Source organism: Manis javanica, chromosome 6 (assembly GCF_040802235.1).
Source record: "Manis javanica isolate MJ-LG chromosome 6, MJ_LKY, whole genome shotgun sequence".
Taxonomy (NCBI): domain Eukaryota; kingdom Metazoa; phylum Chordata; class Mammalia; order Pholidota; family Manidae; genus Manis; species Manis javanica.
In genome coordinates this window covers 140,362,278-140,383,647 of record NC_133161.1, presented here as the reverse complement: position 1 = coordinate 140,383,647, position 21,370 = coordinate 140,362,278, and the positions used below count along the sequence as shown (strand labels likewise).

Here is a 21,370-nt window from a genome sequence, read left to right as displayed (position 1 = left end):
ATGAAATAAGAATGAGGATTCCCTCTCCTGTTCATCTCACATCACTACCTTCAGAAAACACAAATGGACAGATGTGACAGTGCAAAGATGAAACATGATAAAAGCGATTACAACACTCTTCTTAATAGTAATATTTAAAGTGGTTTAATTTAACTCTATGTCACAGAGAAATTTCAAACATCTTATGTGATTCCACAAGCCCTCCCACTGTCTGAGGAAGATGAGAGTATCCATCTCACAAAGTAAAGCTTCTCACTAGGTGTGATTTTAATGTTTAAAGGTGCCTATTTTCTACAATAAGTGTCCCAATGCTAAACAGAAAAACCAACTGTGCCAGACTTAGGGAGAAGCACCACATCTGTCTCAACAGGGATTTTGAGACAATAAAATCTATTTTAAGAAGTTATTTTGACCATATGAGACTGATTTTAGGACCTATTGATGAAGTATGTAGTTCTACTCTGTTGCATTATGAGGATCTCCGTGTGTATCTTTCTCTTACCAGGCCTTATTCATGAATGTGGCCTAGAGCCCCAGGTCACTGTTAGGCAATGAGATGCACAAACTGCTTATGTATGTGTACATGCAGGAGTGTATGCTGTGTGTATGTTTACATAAATAAGCAAATGATTGCACACACATGCACACAATGTATACATTTTAAATAATTAATGGAGCCTCAGTATCGTGTCTATGTAATAAATTTACATTGACAATCTTTTGTTTTGGTTTCAGAGTTACAAAGGTAAATATGAAACCTCTGCCAAAGAAGCTTACTGCATAGAGTTTACACCTGGGAAAGGGATTATGTTTTATGGTCTTTGGGAACCTGCTCTCTGCAAAACACTGGCATTTAAAGGAGACATGTCCCTAGCCAAAGGAGAATGTAAAACAGGAATAGAAAGAGACGATCATCTCTTTTCTGGATCCAGAGCATACGATAAAAGGCAGATAGGAAATCCTCAATAAAAAAAAACAAAGCTCACTGATCAAATATCAACCAGGTGTTACTTTTCTAAATTATTTCCAAATCTGTTCAATTTTTTCCAAGAGAAAACAAAGTCCATAATGACCATGGGGAACAAAATGTATATTTGATGTTGCTTTCAATCAGGTAAAAGAGGAAAAAGAAGAAATTATGAAAACAGTGAAGCAGGAAGATGTACCACTAAAAAACTGTAAACAAATTGAGATAAGATTTAAATTCCTACACCACGGTAAAAAGGTATTTTCATAAACTGCTAAAAAAACATAATATACCAGTCATATAATTACTGAAAAATGACACTGCTTCTAGTCAAAGCTTTATCCTACTCAGAGTTTTTCCCAGAGCAACTTTAACATCTCTGTTCCTCAAGCTGTAGATTAAGGGGTTTATCATGGGGACAACATTGGTATATATGACAGAAGAGAATTTTCCCACATCCAAAGAACCAGCAGAAGAAGGTTGGAGATACATAAATGCACATGATCCGAAGAACAAAGAAACAGCAATGATGTGGGAACTGCAGGTGCTGAAGGCTTTGGACCTGCCCTCAGTGGAGCTGATGTGGAAGATGCTGGAGAGGATGAAACCATAGGAGATAAAGATGGTGACACAGGGCACAATGATGTTGATGCCCCCCACAGTGAACACCACCAGCTCATTGATGTAGGTGCTCGTGCAGGACATCTGGAAGACAGGAAGGAGGTCACAAAAATAATGGTTGATGACGTTGACATCACAGAAGGTCAGTCTCAGCATGCATCCAGTGTGGGCCATGGAACCAGAAAAGGCCATCAAGTATGAACCAAGCATCAGGCTCAAACACACCTTAGGGGACATGGCAACATTATACAAGAGTGGGTTGCAGATGGCCACATAGCGGTCATAGGCCATTGATGTCAGCACATAGCACTCAGAAAGAGCAAAAAAACAGAAAAAATAAAATTGGGTCATACACCCCACGTAGGAAATAATATTTTTCTCTGATAAGAAATTCATCAACATTTTTGGGGTAAATACTGAAGAATAGCAGAAGTCTGTGAAAGACAAGTTAAAGAGGAAAAAGTACATGGGAGTGTGCAGGTGTGAATTCTGCCCAATTAGAATCATCAAGCCCAAATTTCCCAATTCAGTGACCATATACATTACTAGAAACAGGCAGAAAAGGGGCAGCTGGAGATCTGGTTTGTCTGTTAATCCCAATAGAATAAATTCAGCAACGAGAGAGCTATTTCCAGCAGCCATTCTTTTCCAAGGTCATCTGTGAGCACAGGAATAAAAGGTTAAATTAAAGGAAAAGCAGCTCTTCCTATAATATTTCTTCCTACAAGAACGCATACAGGCTGGGAATATCTGAGAATAACCAAATCTGAACCTGTTAACATCTGCATTGGCCTGTATCATAACACTGAGTGACACAAACTCTTCCTTTATTCGAGCCCTTTATAAGATAAATGTAACAAGGGATCACAAAATGAGGCCGTAGAGGGAGGGCCAGTGCCGCCCTATGTAGACATGGCTACTGAGAAAACCAAGGGAGAAGGGATGAGGAAGGACATGCCAGGACAGACTGTCCTACTCTCATCTCACCACGTCCTCATTCACTTGAAACCTCCTGTCACCAGTAAAATTAGAGTCACAGATTCTAATATCCAGGTGATGCCCTATAGTGCAGCTCAGACGTGGTGACAGGGGAACCAAGAACACAGCACCTACTCTAACACTGAGGGATCAGCATCTACAGATGTTAAGCTACTGCCCATGTCCCAGAGTGAAAGCCATAAATACAGAAAAGAGAGAATTCCTTCCACAGCGAGGGATCTTCCTAATATACTGTGCGCCCTGAGTCCTTAATGTCTCTGAACATTCACTGGTCCTGCCTCAAACAGATTCTTCTTCCAGTTTCACTTGAATCTCAGAACTGCACAAAATGAAAAAGGAAGTGACATGTCATACATCTCTGCATATCATTCGCAGAACAAGAGGGATGTTCCTGTAAATGGAACTCAGCAACTCACCCTCCTCAGGCCAGAAAACCTCAGTGATTCCTTGTCATCATTGTTCCCCGCTGTGGGCCTGGAAGGACAATTTTAGGCTCTGAGACTGCTGCTTTTGATTCTAAGAGGATGCTACAGATTTTATCTCAGAAGCGCCTTGAAAATCTTTCTCAACTAGAGGCCATAATTTCAGAATAAGACTTTGGGTCCTCTTAAAACAGCAGGGAAAAATAAGGTCTTAATTACTACCATAATTGCCACTTGTTAAGATACAGACGATTGAATGTGGATTTTGTGATATAATGCATCTGGTTATAAACACAGTAGAAGCTTGGTTAGTCTATTCCCCATGGGAATAAGGGAAAAGGGAAATAAGAGGATTGTATATTACACCCTGGGCCATGGATCTGTCTTTACTTCCTTAGGGACTCAGTATTTATCTCATTTTTCAGGTCTCGGTAGAGATTGCTCATCTCCCAAGACCGAATCAAAACTGCACTCCCATCTCCCTGTCATCATCATCTCAGAGGGAAAATGTATGCTGTTCTTTCTTTCTTCCCAGATCCTGAGTGGAACATTTTCTGCAAGTTTTCTAATTCCAGGATTCTTGGTTTCTTTACCTGAAAATTTTCAAGAGGAAGTATGTCACTTCAGATGTCTCCCTCCTGTGATATCTCTAAAATAACTTGCAATGTCATATATTCCTCATAAAGTCTTAACCTCTGAACACCTACTGGCAGTTTCTACCTCACTATCCTGCTGGACCCTTATATGTAACATTTCATTCGCTGAAATCATCTATTTTTTCTCATCACAAAAACGAGTAAGGCACATAGGCTTGCAGACTGTGTGTATGAGTCCTCCTGCTGTTACTGTCAGAAACACCTCGGGCAAGATAATTTCTTTTTTCCTCTGTCTTTTTGTAAAATAGATGCGGTAAAAGTAGCATCTCTCTCATTGAGTTGTTTTGATGATTAAATGAAAAAATGAAAGTGAAATGGTTACAACAGTTCCTGGTCCTTGGTACAAAGTCAATAATGTCTCAGGTGTCAATTTTTGGGCTCTCATGAATTTTGACAGATATTCCCTCATGACACTCATCAGATTTTTATTTCCCTTACTTCCTGTGTTTTCCAATAAATCCAAAGTTCTAAAATAGCAAACTTCATTTCTGTCTTATTTGATAAGTACAATATAGTGTACATAGGAGGAACTCAAAAACATTCCTGAAAATTATGTTTTTCTCTGGTTGAAAACCTTCAGGATATTTTCCACATGTCCAATGCTAAGCATGTAACAGCTGAGTCTACAAACCACAATGACCTCTATCACTTCCCCCCAGCCAACACAGAAATATAGAAATTGTTAGGTTTTAACTGAGCTGTACTGCTAAATTGTACAGGCTCCTATCTATTATTCTAGCATTCTCACATACTCCCTCTGATTTAGCCACCTACACTGCTTCTAGAATGAGTTCTGAAAACACAATTCTGTGATTCCCTAGTTCAAGAAATTTCAATGGTTCTCCATTACCACGGGCAGTAGACATTTGTAATAAAGAAATAAGCCTCAAACTGTGATTCAGCCTCCATAAAGGCTATAGAAGAATTTGGCTAACAGTTATTTTCTCTTTCCTCCACCCTTCTTTACAATATACAATTGAAAAATAGTAATTTTATGTATTTAAAATACATGGCTCTTTCTGATATTTATAAACACTTGAAATAATCATCCAAATGAATCTAATTAAAATATCAATCACATCAGAGTAGGAGGATTTTTTTGTAGTAGGAGAATTTAACACCTTATTATTAGCAAATTTCAAGTATACAGTACAGTATTATGAGCTATACTAACATTTATGTACATTATGTATTCAGAACTTATTCATTGTGCATGGACCTTGATGAATGTCTCCCTTTTCCAACTGTGTGCAGATTCTGGCAACCACATTCTACTCTCCTCTTCAATGAGTTTGATAATTATAGAATAGTTATTTAAAAGAGACCACACAGTATTTGTCTCTTTGCATCTGGCTTATTTCACTTATCATAATGTTCTCCAGGTTCATCATATTGTCACAACGGCAGAATACTTTGTTTATTTTTAAAGCTCAATTATATTCCATTTTTACCTATACCACTATTTCGTTATCCATTCATCCATTGACAGACAGACATTTACTTTGTTTCTGTATCTTGCCTATTGTGAAAAGTGCTTCAGTGAACAATGGAGTGCAAATATCTCTTTGAGAAACACATTTTATTTCTGTAAGATATATGCCCAGATTGGGATTATGATCATAAGGTAGCTCTTCTATTTTATTATTTTTAGGTATGTCTATATTTTTTTCCATAATGGCTATACCAATTTTATATTCCTGCCAACACTATAAGGGCTCTGTTTTACCCATAATCTGAACAACACTTGCTATCTCTTGCCTTTCCAATAGTAACCATTCTAACTGTGAGATATTATCTCATTGTGGTTTTCATCTGTATTTCTGTGAAGATTAGTGATTTTGACTACCTTTACATAACACTGTTGGCCCACTTGTATGTTGCTTATGAGAAATGTCAGTTCAAGCTCATTGCCCATTTTTAAATGGAGTTATTTGATTTGTGTTGATGTTTTCCCTATTCAGCTGTAGGTGTTCCTTATATATTTTGGATATAAACTCTTACCAGAAATTTGGTTTGCAAATATTTTCTCTCTTTATGTAGGTTGCCTTTTCATGTTGCTGATTATTTTTTTGCTCTGAAATAGCTTTTCATGGTGAAGAAATCCCACATGCCTACTTTTTTTCTTTTTTGCTTTGGTTTTGTTGTCATATCCAAGAACACCATTTTTGCCCAGATCAAAATCAGGAAGATTTTTTTAAGTCCATAACTTCAAAAAATTTTAGGTTCTCAAGGAAATGAAAAAAAGGTACAGAAATTTACACATATCCTCTGCTAACAGTTATAAAGAAACTCCACTTTCATCAACATGGACACTTATACCCTGCATTTCCCTTTCATTTCACATCTTACGTTTAAAATTTTAATTTATTTAAGATTGATTTCTGTATATAGTGTGAAATGAGCCCAATTTCATTCTTCTCTATAAGGATGTCCAGTTTCCCCAACATCATTTCTTCAACAGACAATCATTTCCTCACTGTGCATTTTTGGCAACAATGTGGAAAATAAGTTGACCATAGATGAATGGGTCTATTTCTGAGTTCTCTAGTGTGTTTCATTGGTTTATTTGTCTCCTTTTAGGCCATGATCATGCAGTTTTGATTGTTCTAGGATTGCAATATACTATGAAAACCGGAGGACTAATGCCACCAGCTTTGTTCTTATTGCTCAAGATTGATTTGGCTATTTGGCACCTTCTGTGATTCCATATGAAGTTTATGATGGTTGTTGTCTAATCTACAACAATAGCACTGTGATTTTGATAGGGATTGCATTGATATGTAGTGGCATTCTATGGAAGTCCAAAAACATACTTGCAAGGATTTCTATTTTCTTCTATTTTTTTACTTGTTTTGGGATGTAATATGCAATCTATCCAGGAAACATTCCATAGGCACGTGGGAAGAATGTATATTCATTTGTTGTTGTGTGAAAAGTTCTCTAATGTCTGTTGGTCCCATTTATCTATTGAGCTGATTGAGCCAGCAGCTCTGTCTTGACTTTGTCTGGATAGTCTCTCCATTGTTGAAAGAGGGTAGTTAAATCCCCTACTGTTTTATGTTGTTGGGTAGGCATGTATTTATGTTATTATGTGTTTCTATAAAGTTTAATGTATCTATGTATGATAATCTTCTTTGTGTCTTTGACAGATTTTGACCTAAAGGCTATTTTTTTCTTACCTAATTATAGCTACGTCTGGATTTCTTTGGTTACCATTTCCATGGAATATTTTTTCCTTTCCATGACATTCAGCCTATAAGTGTCTTTAAATCTAGAGTTACTCTCTGTGTAGACACAGAAGGCTTGGACTCTCGTAGCCCCATCAGCTGGGGTCATTGTTGGTGAAGATGGAGGGGGCATCAGTGATGAAAGCTGATGGAGTTCTACTCTTGTCCCTACTGGGAGAGATCACCACTGAGGGGATTCCTCTTGGTGTCAACTGTGTAATATGTGTAACATGTGTTGGATACACCAAGACATAGGGCGTGATGTGCATGCAGTAGGGGCATGCCAGGGCACATGGTTCATGTGGTAGTGGGAGGGAGGGTGGTTACAAGTGCAGCCACTCAGGTTTGGGATGTGCCCAGGGTGGCTCTCCATCCAGGGAACCACAGTGCTACAGACTCCAAGCAGCCCTGTTACCCAGGCTCAGCATCTGCAATGCCATCCAGGTTCTTGATGGTGAATGACACGCTCGATGTGACAGTGGATGTTGCTGATCGTCAGTGGCAAAAGCTGCTGAATTTCTCCAACACTCCTGTTCTCACACCGGGATACCTCTTGCCTTAAAGGTATGCTGGCCTAAGGGGTCGGCTGATAAATGGCAAATATTTCCTATGCTTTTCTATGCAGCCATACTCATTTTTTCTCCTCCTCAGATTTGATGTACCTTTATAATTGTACTCCAGAGCTCTCCCAGAGCTATATTCATACTTGAGTAGTTGTTAAGTGAATATGTTTTTGTGGGAAGATGAGAGCTGAAACCTGCTAGACCACAATTTTCTTAGTGTTACTATCAACTCAGTTATACTTTATAAGAAGCCATGAAAAAACTATTTTCTCTGAGTGGAAGATTTTATCAAATTATACTGTACTCTCTTTAGTGTTCAGCACATTTAATGGTATGTGAATTATGCAAATAAATCTATTAGCAGAAATAGATGATAATCATAAAAAAATTAAGGGAATCAGAAAATATTTTGAAGTGAAAATGTAAAAGAACTTTCAAAATATATGCACTGTACTTATATATAGCATTTATGTGGCAATTTATTCCACTTACACACTAATCTTGGATAGAAGAAATGTCTCAAGTTAAAGATTACAACGTCCATATTATGAAACTACAAAAAAAACACCATCAAATTAAACTGAAAATTATAATTAATAAAGATAAGGGCAATGAGATAAAATAGGAAAAAGAGGAATAATATGTAAAATCAGTCCTCCAAAAGTTTTATTTTTATGATCCATAATGTGATATTCTACTAGCAGACTGGCAAAGCAGAAAAGAAAAATGACACAACCAATATTACAAATATGACAGGACATTGCTATATATGCTAAAAATATTACAAGGAAACTAAGGGAATATTTGTCAAACTTATACCTAATAAATTTGACAACCAATTCAATGGAGAAATTCTCAGATAGGCACAAGTTGCTATAGCTCAATGAGGAAGTGGGTTGGTAGATAGAGGGGCTTTATAGATATTAAAGAAATTAAATTTTAAGGTGCAACATTTTCCCACAAAGAAAAATCTGGGCACAGATAGTTTGCAGTTAATTTCTAACAAACTTTACAGAAGAAATAATATGAATTATATAGAAATTCTCAAAAATTCATAGGATGAACACATAACAATTCATCCCTTCAGACAAGCATTATCCTGAACCAAAACAAGGCAAAGTAGTTTCAAAAAAAGAAAACTGAAGACCAATAGCCTTCATAAACATATATGCAAAAATTACTTTCAAAAGTTTAATATATTTGATTTAATAGTATATAAAAAGCAAAATACAGTATAACCAGACAGGCTTAATCTTCAGAATGCATATTTTTAATATCTGATATTAATCAGTATAATTTCCAACAACAAAGAGTAAAGTACAAAAAACTATATTATCATCTCAAGAAATACAAAAACATTCAATAAAATACAATGCTTATGTACTGTTTTTAAAAAATAACCCTGGAAATATAAAGGACCTTCATCAACCTGAGTAAGGGCACTTAAAAAACTGTAACTAGCTTTACATTTAGAGGAAAATAGTGAATCTTCTGTCCCAAAGTGTAGAAACAATGCAAGAATTTCCACTCTCATGACTATTTTGTGCTAGAATTAATAAACAATGCAATAAGGCAAGATAAAGAAATACACAACAGATGTACTGCAAACAAAGTTTTAAGAGTATCTCTAGTAGCAAATGCCCTGATTGTCTACATTAAAACTCAAAACAAATCTAAAAATCAATCCTACCAGGACTCATAAGAGATTTTAAGGCAGTCACAGGAAACAAGGTCAATGTTATTTCCACTTACTAACAATGAACATTTAGAAACTGAAACTTGTAAAAGTCAATGCCATTTACAACATCACCATCCCTTCTCCTACTGCTTTTTTGACTTTTAGATACAACTGCATCACAAAGTTAGTGACTTATTTGAAATAGGTCTCAAAAATCATATTAAAAGTACATGCAGTCTCCTTCACATATGCTGGTTTTCTGTATGAGTCACTGTGTACTAGGCGGGCTGTTTCCACATACTTGGGCCTCCTTTATTTAAAGTCTTTGCTTATTGATTAGTTTTAAAATTCAGTTTAAATTAGGGTATAATCAATGTTTTGAAAGCTCAGTTTGTGAAAGTGCAAATATACACGCAATTCTACAAAATATGCACAAAGGTTACTTGAAAATGAATAGCTTATAACAACCAAGCAGATCTACAAATAGGACATAGTCAGCCCCCTGCACACTATTTGCCCTTACTTGATAGTACCTCCATTTATTCTTCCCTTCTCCATCCTGACACTGTTGCAATCACTTTCTAAAATTTCTTTATAATTTATTAATTTTAAGTAGGGCTTCACAAAAATCTGTATCCACCCACTGAATGTCAACTAATGTGCAAATGATTGCAATGGCTACTGTCACTTGTTTCTACTGATTATGTATGCCAGGATTAAGGAAGAACATACTCAAATGTGCTGAAATGTCAAATATGAAATGTGAAACACAACTTTTTGACTTTTTCCTTACTTTAGAATTTTGCTTTTATTTGTGTTATGTGGCATCTTTATTACCATAACTCATTGTTCATGTTGTATTGACATTTTTAAAAGTCTGGTAATTTTGCATATTCATAATAATACCACCTTGATATATTTATTGAATTTATTTTTTTTAATTGAAGTGTAATCTATATACCATATTATGTTGGTTTCAAGTATAAAACACAGTGGTTCAACTATTCTAAGCATTACCACATTTTACAAGTAGTGTAGTTACTGTCAACATAAAAACATGTTGTAGAAATATTGACTATATTTTCAATGCTATACTTTCATCCCCATGACTAATTTATGTTATGATTGGTTCCTTGCTATATTTAGAATCAGAACACCCATGTACTTTTTTTTGATGGTATCCATTGCTACACAGAAAGTTTGTAGTTTGATGTAGAGCCACTTACTTATTTTCACTCATTTTGTTTCCTTGGAGAGACATATCCATGAAAAAATTGCTAATGCCAGTGTTCAAGGCCTTATGATCTATTTTCTATTAGGAGTTTTATGGATACAGTAATGGGAATTTACCTGAAGGAAAAAAACTAATTCAAAAAGATACATGCACCCTTTATTTCATGCAGTATTATTTAACAAAGTCATGTGTGTCTATTGATAGATGAAAGGAAGAGACAATTTATGTGTCCATTGACAGATGAATGGAAGAAAATGTGAAACATATGCACTATGAAATATTACTCAGTCATAAAAAAGAATGAAATCTTATGCTTAGTGAAGTGGGCCAGGCAGAGAGGGACAGGTGCCAAATGATTTCACTCATCTGTGTGGTATAAGAACAAAGCAAAAACTGAAGGAACAAAACAGCAGCAGACTCACAGAACCCAAGGGTGGACTAACAGTTACCAAAGGGAAAGGAATTGGGGAGGATGGGTGAGAAGGGAGGGATAAGGGGGGAAAAGGGTCATTATGATTAGAACACATAATGTAGCAGGAGTGGCACAGGGAAGGCAGTATAGCACATAAAAGAGAAGTAGTGACTCTATAGCATCTTACTATGCTGATGGACAATGACTGTAATGGGGTATGTGGTGGGGACTTGATAATGGAGGGAATCTAGTAACCATAATGTTGCTCATTTAATTGTATATTAATGATACAAAAAATTTTTTTAAAAGGGAGAAAAAATCTTGCTTTGTTACAACATGGGTGGACCTAGAGAATATTATGCTAAATCAAATGAGTAAGACAAAGATGAGTACCATATGATTCCACTCATATGTGGAATCTAAAAAAATTAAAAGCAAACAAAAGAGCAATAGACGAATAAATAGAGAAAACAAACTTGTGGTTGCCATAAAGGAGGAGTAGGGGATAAGGTGAAATATGTGAAGGGTATATGTATATAGAGGGACATCCTTCAATTATAAAATAAGTTGCAGGGATGAAAGAGTAGCATAAGAAATACAGTAAAAAATATTCTAAAAGCTTTGTATGATAACAGATTCTAACCACACTTAATATAGTGAGCATTTCATAATATATGTAAATTGTCAAATCACTGTGTTGTATACCTGAAACCAATATAACATTACATATCAACTGTACTTCAACACACACACACACACACACACACACAAAAACACCCAAGTCCCAGTCCCTGCCTCACCTTGTGAAAGTTCTGTCTTGGAACAAAACATAAACTCATCTGACCATCAGCTCCATTACCTATGAAATGAGAATGAGGATTCCATCTCCTGTTCATCTCACATCACTTACCTTTGGACAACACAAACTGACAGATGTGACAGTGCAAAGTTCAAAAATGGTAAAAGCGATTACAATACTCTTCTCTGTAGTAATAATTAAAGTGGTTCAGTTTAACTCCGTGTCAGAGAGGAACTTCAAACAGCCCATGGGATTCCACCAGCCCTCCCACTCTCTCAGGAAGATGAGAGAATCCACCTCAGAAAGTTAAACCTTCCCACTGGGTGTGATTTTAATATTTAAAGGTGCCTATTTTTTACAAGAGAAATGTCCCAATGCGCAACAGAAAAAGCAACAGTGCCAGACTTAGGGAGAAGCAACATATCTGTCTCAACATGGACTTTAAGCCAATAAACTCGATTTTAAGAAGTAATTTTGACCATAGGAGACTGATTTTAGGACCTATTGACATGTGGCATGCAGCTCTACTCTGTTGCATTGTAAGAATCTCCATGTATCTTCCTCTTACTGTACCTTATGTATGACTGTGACATATGCCCCGAGCCACAATCATTACCTGAGCTTCAGTGTGCTGTCTATACAATGAATATATATTGACAATCTATTGTGTCAGTTGCATAGTTACAAAGGTAAATAATAAATCTCTACCAAAAGAAGCTTACTGCACAGTGTTTTAACCTGAGATGGAGATTATGTTTTATAGTCTTTGGAGAATCTGCTCTCTCTGTAAAACACTGGCAATTAAAGAAGGCACATCCCTGGAGAACAGAAGACGTAAAACAGGAGCAGAGAGAGGTGATCATATCTTTCCTGGATCCAGTGGCATATAACAAATGGACTAGAAGAAACTCCTCAAAAAAATAAAGAAACACCTCAATGGTCCAATGTCACCCTAGTGTTACTTTTCTATATCATTTTCACAACTGTTCATTTTTTTCCAAGATAAAAAACAAACTCCATAATGACCATGGGGAAAAAAATGTATACTTTAATGTTGTTTTTAATCAGATAAAAAAGGAAAAGTAAGAAATTGTGACAATACTGAGACAGGAAGATGTACTATTAGAACACTGGGAAAAAAATGAGACAAGATTCAAATTTCCTACAACAGGGCAAAAAGAGATGACATGTCTTTTATTAAATTGCTATAATAAAGAGAACATACCAGTCCTATGATTACCTGCACAGTGACACTGTTTCCGAACAAAAGCCTCTCCTGCTCAGGGTCTTTCTCAGAGCACGTTTAACATCCTTGTTCCTCAAGCTGTAGATTAGGGGGTTCATCATGGGGACCACATTGGTATAAAAGACAGATGAGATTTTTCCCACATCCATAGACCCAGAGGAAGATGGTTGGAGATATATAAATGCACATGATCCAAAGAACAAAGAAACAGCAATGATGTGGGAGCTGCAGGTGCTGAAGGCTTTGGACCTGCCCTCAGTGGAGCTGATGCGGAAGATGCTGGAGAGGATGAAACCGTAGGAGACAAAGACGGTGAGACAGGGCACAATGATGTTGATGCCCCCCACAATGAACACCACCAGCTCATTGACATGGATGCTGGTGCAGGAGAGCTGGAGGAGAGGGAGGATGTCACACAAATAATGGTTGATGGTGTTGGCATCACAGAAGGTCAGTCTCAGCAGGCATCCAGTGTGGGCCATGGAACTAGAAAAGGCCATCAAGTATGAACCAAGCATAAGGCTGGAACACACTTTAGGGTTCATAGTAACATTATATAAAAGTGGGTTGCAGATGGCCACATATCGATCATAGGCCATTAATGTCAGCACATAGCATTCAGAAATACCAAAGAAACAGAAAAAACAGAACTGGCTCATGCACCCCACATAGGAGATAATATTTTTCTTTGAAAAGAAATTCATTAACATTTGTGGTGTAAATACTGAAGAATAGCAGAAGTCTATGAAAGACAAGTTAAAGAGGAAAAAGTACATGGGGGTGTGCAGATGTGAATTCAGCCCAATTAGAATTATTAAGCACAAATTTCCCAACTCAGTGAGCACATACATTACTAGAAACAGAGAGAAAAGGGGCAACTGAAGATCTGGCTTGTCTGTTAATCCCAACAGAATAAATTCAGCAATGACAGAGCCATTTTCAGGAGCCATTCTTTTCCAAGATGAGCTGTGAGCACAGGAAAAAAGGATTAAATTAAAGGAAAACCAGCTCTTCCCGTAATATTTCCTCCTTCAAGAAGGCACCCAGGCTGGGAATATCTTAGAATCACCCAATCTGAACCTGCAAAATCTTCCTTTACCAGTATCATGAGACCAAGTGACACTAACTTTCCCTTTATTAGTGCCCTTTATAAGATCACTGTAACAAGGGATCACAAAATGAGGCCGTAGAGGGAAGGCCGGTGCCGCCCTATGCAGACACGGCCATTGAGAAAAGCAAGGGAGAAGGGATGAGGAAGGACACGCCAGGACAGACTGTCCTACTCTCATCTCACCACGTCCTCATTCACCTGAACCGTCTCCTCACCTGTAAACTTGGAGGCAGAGATCCCAACATCCAGGTGCTGCCCTGTAGTGAGCTCAGACTTGGCAGTGGGGGGACCGAGAACCCAGCACCTACTCTAACACGGAGGGATCAGCACCTACAGATGTTAAACTACCGCCCATGTCCCAGAGTGAAGGCCATAACTACAGAAGAGCATTAGTGCCTCCCACAGCGAGGGGTCTTCCTAAGATGCTGTGCACCCTGAGCCCGTTAATGTCTCTGAACATTCACTGGTCCTGCCTTAAACAGATTCTTCTTCCAGTTTCACTTGAATCTCAGAACTGCACAAAAAGAATGAAAGTGGCCTGTCATAGATCTCTGCATACCATTCACATAACAAAAGGCACGTTCATGTAAATGGCACTCAAAAACTCAACTTCCTATGGGCAGAGACTGTAATGGGGTATGTGGTGGGGACTTGATAATAGGGGGAATCTAGTAACCACAATGTTGCCCATTTGATTTTATATTAATGATAGCAAAAAAAAAAACCAAAAAAAACAAAAAACTCACCCTCCTTAGGCCAGAATCCCTCAGAGCTTCCTTATCATTCTTATTCACCCCTGCGGTCCTCATAGGGCAATTTCAGGCTGAGACTGGTTATTTTGATCCTAAGAGGATGCTACAGATTTCATCTCAGATGTGCCTTGGAATTCTTTCTGAACTAGAGGCTACAATTTCAGAATAAGACTTTGGATCCTCTAAAACAGCCAACAAAAATAAGGTCTTTATTGTTACTATATTTGCCAACTGTTAAGAATAACTGACTGTGAATTTAATGTTATAATGTATCTGGTTATAAACAGGGAAGAGCCTTGCTTAGTCTATTCCCTGTGGGAATAAAGGAAAAGGGAAATAAGAGGGTTGTATATTATACCCTCGGCCATGGATGCATCTTTACTTCCTTAGGGACTCAATATTTATCTCATTTTTCAGGTCACTGTAGGGATTGCCCATCTCCCAAAACAGAGTCAAAACTGCTCTCCCATCTCCCTGTCGCCATCATCTCAGAAGGGAAATGTAGGCTATTCTTCCTTTCTTCTCAGCTCCTAAGTGGAATAATTTCTGCAAGGATTCTGATTCCAGGATTCTTTGTTTCTTATCTGAAATTCTTCCAGAGGCAGTACATCACTTCAAATGTCTCTCTCCTGTGATGTCTCCAAAATAACTTGCAATGTCATGTGTTCCTTGTAGTCATAACTTCTGAACACTTACTGGGAATTGCTACCTCACTATTCGGCTGGACCCTTATATGTAACATTTCAGTGACCAAGATCATCTATTTCTTCTCATCACAAAAATGAATAGGGGCTAAAGACTAGGGGGGGTGTGTACGAGTCCAGCTCCTGCTCTTACTAACAGCGACACCTTGGGAAGATTCATTTCTTTCTTCTTCTGGCCTTGTAAAATAGATGAGGTCAAAATAGCATCTCTCTCATTGAGTTCTTATCATCTTTAAATGAAAAAATGAAAGTGAATGCTTACAACAGTTCCTGGTACATGGTAAAGAGTCAATATTGTCACGTGTCGTTTGTTGTGTTCTCATGAATTTTGGCAGATATTCCCTCATGACACTCATCACACTTTCATTTCCCTTACTTCCTGTGTTTTCCAATAAATCTAAAGTTCTAAAATACCAAACTTCACTTCTGTCTTACTTATTTGATAAGTACAATATAATGTACATAGGAGGAACTCAGAAAACATTTCTGAAAATTATGTTGTTCTATGTCTGAAAACCCTCAGGGTATTTTCCACATTGCCCATGCTCAGCATGTAACAGTTGAGTCTACAAACCACAATGACCTCCATCACTTCCCCTCAACCAGCACAAAAATATAGGAAATTGTTAGGTTTTAACTGAATTGTACTGCTGAATTGTACAGGCTCCTATCTATTACTCTAGTGCCCTCACACACTCCCTTGATTTAGCCATCTACACTGCTTCTAGAATAAGTCCTGAAAACACAGATCTTTGATTACCTAGTTCAAGAAATTTCAATGGTTCTCCATTACCATGGACTATAAAAATTTTGTAACAAAGGAATAAAACTCAAACTGTGATTGAGCACGCATAAAAGCTATAGAAGAATTCAGCTAAAAAATATTTCCATTTATTAGCAATGAACATTTGGAAATAAAAGCCAGTGCCATTTACAACATCACTATCCCTTCTCCTACTGCTTTTTTACTTTTAGGTACAGCTGCATCACATAACTAGTGACTTATTTGGAATAACTCTCAAAAATTATATTAAAAGTACATACAGTCTCCTTCACATATGATGGTTGTCTGTATGAGTCACTGCATACTAGGCAGGCTGTTTCCATATACTTGGGTCTTTATTTGCAGTAATTAGTTTAAATATTTGGTTTAAATGGGGTATAATCAATGTTTTGAAAACTCAGTTTGTGAAAGGGCAAATACATATACAATTCTAAAAAATGTGCACAAAGTTTACTTGAAAATGAACAGCTCATACAACCAAGCAGTTCTATAAATAGAACACAGTCAGCCCCCTGCACACTGTTTTTACCCCTACTTGATAGAACCTCCATTTATTCTTCCCTTCTCCATCCTGACACTGTTGTGATCACTCTCTAAATTTTCTTTATAATTTATAACTTTTAGGTAGGGCTTCACAATAATCAGTGCCCACCCACTGAAGACCAACTAATGTGCAAATGATTATAATGGTCTACTGTCACGTGTTTCCACTTATTATGTATGTCAGTATTAAGGAAGAACATACTCAAATGTGCTGAACTGTCAAATATGAAATGTGAAACACAAACTTTTGAATTTTTTCTTACTTTAGGATTTTGCTTTTATTTGTGTTATGAGGCAATTTTATTACCATAACTCATTGTTCATGTTGTATTGATATTTGAAAGTCTGGTAATTTAGCATATTCATAATAATATCACCTTGATATATTTATTGGATTGTATTTATTTTTTAATTGAAGTATAATCTATATACAGTATTATGTTGGTTTCAAGTATACAACGCAGTGCTTCAACAATTCTAAGCATTATTAAATTTTTAAAACTACTGTAGTTACCATCAACATAAAAACATGTAACAGAAATACTGACTATATTTTCAATGCTATACTTTCATCCCCATGACTAATTAATGTTACAATTGATTTCTTGCTATATTTAGAATCAGAACACCCATGTACTATTTTTTCATGGTATCCATTGCTACACAGAAACCTTGTGGTTTGAGGCCGTGCCATTTGTTTATTTTCACTCATTTCGTTTCCTTGGAGAGACATATCCATGAAAAAATTGTTAATGCCAGTGTTCAAGGGCTTATGATCTATTTTCTCTTAGGAGTTTTATGTATTCAGTCCTGAGAATTTACCTGAAGGAAATAAATTATTTCAGAAAGATATATGCACCCTTTATTTAATGCAGTATTATTTACAAAAGTCATGTGGGTCCATCGACAGATGAAACGAAGAGACAACTTATTTGTCCACTGATAGATAAATGGAAGAAAATGCGAAACATATGCACAATGAAATATTACTCTTTCATGAATATTCTTTTTTATAAAAGAATGAAATCTTGCCTTTTTGACAAAATGGGTAGACCTGGAGTATACTATGCTTAATCAAATGAGTAAGACAAAGATAAGTACCATATGATTCCACTCATATGTGGAATCTAAAAAAATTAAAAACAAACAAAAGAGAAATAGACTAATAAATACAGAGAACAAACTGATGGTTGCCCTAAGTAGGGGTGGGGTAAGGTACAAAATACATGAAGAGTATAAAGAGGGACATCTTTCAATTATAAAATAAGTTAGTTGCAGGGATGAAAGTATAATGTAAGAAATACAGTAAAAGATATTCTAAAAGATTTGTATGGTAACAGATTGTAACCACACTTAATGTAGTGAGCATTTCATAATATATATAAATTGTCAAATCACTGTGTTGTATGTATACCTGAAACCAATATGATATTATATATCAGCTATACTTCAACACACACACACAAAAACAAAAACAAAAAACACCTAAGTCCCAGTCCCTGCCTCACCTTGTGAAAGTTCTGTCTTGGAACAAACCACGACCACATCTGACCATCAGTTCCATTACCTATGAGATGAGAACAAGCATTCCCTCTCCTGTTCATCCACATCACTTACCTTTGGACAACACAAACTGATAATGTGACAGTGCAAAGTTCAAAAATGATAAAAGCAATTATAATACTCTTCTCTGTAGTAATAATTAAAGTGGTTCAATTTAACTCCGTGTCAGAGAGGAACTTCAAACAGCCCATTGGATTCCACCAGCCCTCCCACTCTTTCAGGAAGATGAGAGAATCCACCTCAGAAAATTAAACCTTCCCACTGGGTGTAATTGTAATATTTACAGGTGCCTATTTTTTACAAGAGAAATGTCCCAATGCGCAACAGAAAAACTAACTGTGCCAGACTTATGGGGAAGCAACATATCTGTCTCAATATGGGCTTTAAGCCAATCTATTTTAAGAAGTAATTTTGACCATAGGAGACTGATTTTAGGACCTGTCGACATGTGGTATGCAGCTCTACTCTGTCGCATTATGAGATTCTCCATGTATATCTTCCTCTTACTGTACCTTATGTATGATTGTGACATATGCCCCAAGCCACAATTGTCAGGCAACCAACGGTACAAAATACTTGTGTGTGTGTGTGTGTGTGTGTGTGTGTGTGTGTGTGTGTGTGTGTGTGTATACAGGAGCGTGTACGTGCGTTTGTGTCTACATAAATAAGCAAATGACTGCACACACACATACATACAATGTGTATGAATTAAATCATTAACTGAGCTTCAGCATCCTGTCTATACAATAAATATACATTGACAGTCCATTGTTTCAGTTGCAGAGCTACAAAGATAAATAAGAAATCTCTGCCAAAAGAAGCTTACTGCACAGTGTTTAAACCTGGAAAGGGGATTGTTTTATAGTGTTTGGGGAACCTGCTCTCTCTGTGAAACACTGGCATTTAAAGGAGGCACATCCCTGGCCACTGGAGGATGTAAAACAGGAGTAAAACGAGACGATCATCTCTGTTCTGGATGCAGAGCATATAATAAATGGCAGATAGGAAATCCTTCAAAAAGAAACACCTTCAGTGGTCCAATATAACCCTAATGTTACTTTTCTAAATCATTTTCACAATTGTTCATTATTTTCCAAGATGAAAAACAAACTTCATAATGACCATGGGAAAAAAGATACATTTAATGTTGTTTTTAATCAGGTAAGAGAAAAAAGAAGAAACTGTGGGAACAGTGAAAAAGAAAGATGTACCATTAAAAAACTGGAAACAAATTGAGATAAGCTTCAAATTTCCTACAACATATTAAAAAGAGATTACATGAAGGCTTAAGCCTAAATTGCTGTAATGAACAGAACATACCAGTTCTATAATTACCTCCACATTGACAATGTTTCTGATCAAAATATTCTCCTACTCAGGGTATTTCGCAGAGCAAGTTTAACATCTTTATTCCTCAAGCTATAGATTAAGGGGTTCATCATTGGGACCACATTGGTATAAAAGACAGAAGATATTTTTCCCACATCCATAGAACCAGCAGAAGAAGGTCGGAGATACATAAATGCACCTGATCCAAAGAACAAAGAAACACCAATGATGTGGGAGCTGCAGGTGCTGAAGGCTTTGGACCTGCCCTCAGTAGAGCTGATGCGGAAGATGCTGGGAAGGATGAAACCATAGGAGACAAAGGTGGTGACCCAGGGCACAACAATGTTAATGCTCCCCACAGTGAACACCACCAGCTCATTGACGTAGGTACTCGTACAGGACATCTGTAGTAGAGGGAGGATATCACACAAATAATGGTTGATGGTGTTGGCATCACAGAAGGTCAGTCTCAGCAGGCATCCAGTGTGGGCCATGGAACCAGAAAAGGCCATCAAATATGAACCAAGCATAAGGCTGGAACACACTTTAGGGGACATGGCAACATTATACAAAAGTGGGTTGCAGATGGCCACATAGCGGTCATAGGCCATTGATGTCAGAACATAGCATTCAGAAATACCAAAGAAACAGAAAAAAAAGAACTGGGTCATGCACCCCACATATGAGATTATATTTTTCTCTGATAAGAAATTCATCAACATTTTCGGGGTAAATACTGAAGAATAGCAGAAGTCTATAAAAGACAAGTTAAAGAGGAAAAAGTACATGGGGGTGTGCAGGTATGAATTCTGCCTAATTAGAATGATCAATCCCAAATTACCCAACTCAGTGAGCACATACATTACTAGAAACAGGCAGAAAAGGGGAAGCTGGAGATCTGGTTTGTCTGTTAATCCCAACAGTATAAATTCAGCAATGAGAGAGCCATTTCTAGGAGCCATTCTTTTCCAAAGTAACCTGTGAGCACAGGAATAAAAGGTTAAATTAAAGGATAACCAGCTCTTCCCATAATATTTCTTCTTACAAGAAGACATACAGTCTTGGAATATCTGAGAATAACCCAATCGGAACTTGTAAAATGTGCATTTACCAGTATCATGATACTAAGTGACACTAACTCTCCCTTTTTAGAGCCTTTCCTAAGATAAATGTAACAAGGGATCACAAAATGAGGCTGTAGAGGGAAGGCCGGTGCCTCCCTATGCAGACATGGCTGCTGAGAAAAGCAAGGGAGAAGGGATGAGGAAGGATACGCCAGGACAGATTGTCCTACTCTCATCTCACCACATCCTCATTCACTTGAACCCTCTCCTCACCAGTAATATTGGAGGCAGAGACTCTAATATCCAGGTGCTGCCCTCTAGTGCAGCTCAGACTTGTCGGTAGAGGGAACCAAGAACACGGCTTCTAATCTAACACTGACGGATCAGCACGTAGGAGAGGTTAAGCTACTGCCTATGTCACAGAGTGAAAGCCATGAATACAGAAGAGCAGAAGGTCCTTGCATAGCGAGGGATCTTCCTAAGATACTGCACCTCCGGAGTCCCTTCATGCCTCTGAATATTCACTAGCCCTGCCTCAAACAGGTTCTTCTTCCAGTTTTATTTGAATCTCAGAACTGCACATAATGAGAAAGAAAGTGAGATATCATACGTCTCTGCCTACCCATCTCACAACAACAGGGGCATTCACGTAAATGGAACTCAACAACTCACCCTCCTTACACCAGAAAACCTCAG

The 21,370-nt window shown here is 37.3% G+C and overlaps 3 protein-coding genes across 3 annotated transcripts; all 3 read right to left on the bottom strand.

Annotated features, from left to right (window-relative positions):
* Nucleotides 1-1,297: 1,297 nt before the first annotated feature.
* LOC108386489 (olfactory receptor 8B3-like) lies at nucleotides 1,298-2,318 on the bottom strand. Its single transcript, XM_037000906.2, has one exon. The coding sequence runs from the start codon at nucleotides 2,228-2,230 to the stop codon at nucleotides 1,298-1,300; it is 933 nt and encodes a 310-aa protein (XP_036856801.2). The 5' UTR covers nucleotides 2,231-2,318.
* Nucleotides 2,319-8,530: 6,212 nt separating this feature from the next.
* On the bottom strand, nucleotides 8,531-13,774 carry LOC118968803 (olfactory receptor 8B3-like). Its single transcript, XM_037000846.2, has 3 exons — nucleotides 12,859-13,774; nucleotides 11,690-11,763; nucleotides 8,531-8,554 (listed from the first exon to the last, which is right to left on the bottom strand). The coding sequence occupies exons 1-3, from the start codon at nucleotides 13,772-13,774 to the stop codon at nucleotides 8,531-8,533; spliced, it is 1,014 nt and encodes a 337-aa protein (XP_036856741.2).
* A 5,865-nt stretch (nucleotides 13,775-19,639) lies between these two features.
* On the bottom strand, nucleotides 19,640-20,581 carry LOC108389154 (olfactory receptor 8B3-like). The gene has a single exon (XM_017647715.3). The coding sequence runs from the start codon at nucleotides 20,570-20,572 to the stop codon at nucleotides 19,640-19,642; it is 933 nt and encodes a 310-aa protein (XP_017503204.3). The 5' UTR covers nucleotides 20,573-20,581.
* Between the last annotated feature and the right edge of the window lie 789 nt (nucleotides 20,582-21,370).